The sequence below is a fragment of the Austrofundulus limnaeus genome, unplaced genomic scaffold (genome assembly GCF_001266775.1).
Source record: "Austrofundulus limnaeus strain Quisiro unplaced genomic scaffold, Austrofundulus_limnaeus-1.0 Scaffold1093, whole genome shotgun sequence".
Lineage (NCBI taxonomy): Eukaryota > Metazoa > Chordata > Actinopteri > Cyprinodontiformes > Rivulidae > Austrofundulus > Austrofundulus limnaeus.
In genome coordinates this window covers 90,766-92,252 of record NW_013953495.1, presented here as the reverse complement: position 1 = coordinate 92,252, position 1,487 = coordinate 90,766, and the positions used below count along the sequence as shown (strand labels likewise).

Sequence of the window (1,487 nt, the reverse complement as noted above, 5' to 3'; positions counted from 1 at the left end):
ACACACACACACACATTACAAATATATAATTTACAAACATTCTGTGCGTCTCCTGGGGGCTAAGCCCCCCTTGAACTTAAAACCTAGTGACGCCCCTGCACATTATTATATATCACATGTGTATATATATATATATGGTGGTGTTTTTATGGTTTTTGTCTTTCTTTTAGTTATCTTTCTTTATTCTACTGAGCTGTAGTAATGTGCACATTTCCCCACTGTGGGCTCAATAAAGTTTTCTCTTATCTCTTATCATACTGCTCTAACGTGCACGCGCACCTGGTTCCCCAGCACGGCGGTGGCGCACGCCGTGGACACCTCGCGCGGTCCGAACCAGACCGAGGCCACGCGCGACGGCAGGCCGAGGATGAACACCTGCGCCACGGAGCAGACGACCTGCGCGCTCACGGTGACCGCGAAGCGCTCGGGGCTGACGCTCGCGCACTTGATCCACGCGCCGGCGCAGTTGAGGCCGGAGCCCAGCAGGGCCGTGAGCCGCAGACCCCTGCGGTCCAGCAGCCAGGTGGCGGGGAAGATGAGCGGGATGTAGGCCACCATGTAGACGATGGACAGCCAGTCCACCCGGTCGTTGCTCACGCCGTAGTAGCGCSTGAACACGTTCGTGATGATGCTGTAGTGGATCCACTGGAACGCGTTCACCATGGAGTACAGGCTGAACACGACCAGCACCGCGAACCGGCGCCGGTACACCCTGGTCTCGAGCGTCCTCCCGCCCTCCTCTTCCTCCTTRCCCTCCCCGCCTCCTCCTCCTCCTCCTCCGTTCGGCAGCATCGCCTCGCTTTCATCCGGCGGGACCTCCGCCTCCAGCAGCGCCCGGCTCGTGTCCGCCGGTTCCGCCTCGGCGAAGGTCGGGCACAGGTCCGCCGCTGCCCCGTCCGGCTCGGGACGCCTCCTGATGTCYTCAGGTGCGCCGGGATCCGCGCGCAGATGCTCCTGCACGAGCTCTCCCGCGACCATGATGCGTTCTATTGTAGCGCCGCTCCTGACAGAAGGCAGGAAGAGAGACCCGGGAGGAGCTCCTTCATGTGGGCTCCAATAAACCAGCTTCACCGGACCCGGACCCGTTCTTTATACCCGCGTCCAGTTAATAAAAGAGAGAACGGCTCCAGACAATAAAGTCCTCAGAGTGATGAGTCTGGTTCCGCCCGGTGCCCTGAACATGAGCAGCTGTCTGCCGCGAGAACTTCCGATGCTGCTGAGCCAATAGAAGAAGAGCAGCCTGGTTTTAACAGCGAGCCCATTACCGGCTCATGACTCATCGAGTTAAAGAATCGAATCCTCACATYGAATCAGAACTAACGAGTCCGACATTCAAACTAACCCGGATCCTACGAGTCCTCTTTGAAACTGCCACTAATTAACCAGGGATGTCAAGTAACTAAGTACAAATGCTTTACTTTACTTAAATAGTAATTTTGGTTATTTATACTTTAGTGGAGTAATTATTTTTCAGCCTACTTTTTTAC

The 1,487-nt window shown here is 55.5% G+C and overlaps 1 protein-coding gene across 1 annotated transcript in view; it reads right to left on the bottom strand.

Moving 5' to 3' along the window:
- The window catches only part of LOC106534118 (feline leukemia virus subgroup C receptor-related protein 1), a gene marked incomplete in the record, with an annotated part of 19,172 nt that extends 17,706 nt beyond the window's left edge, over positions 1–1,466 (bottom strand). The window contains 1 exon segment of the mRNA XM_014030639.1: positions 280–1,466. Within this exon segment, the coding sequence (XP_013886093.1) occupies positions 280–978 (699 nt within the window).
- Positions 1,467–1,487: the final 21 nt, after the last annotated feature.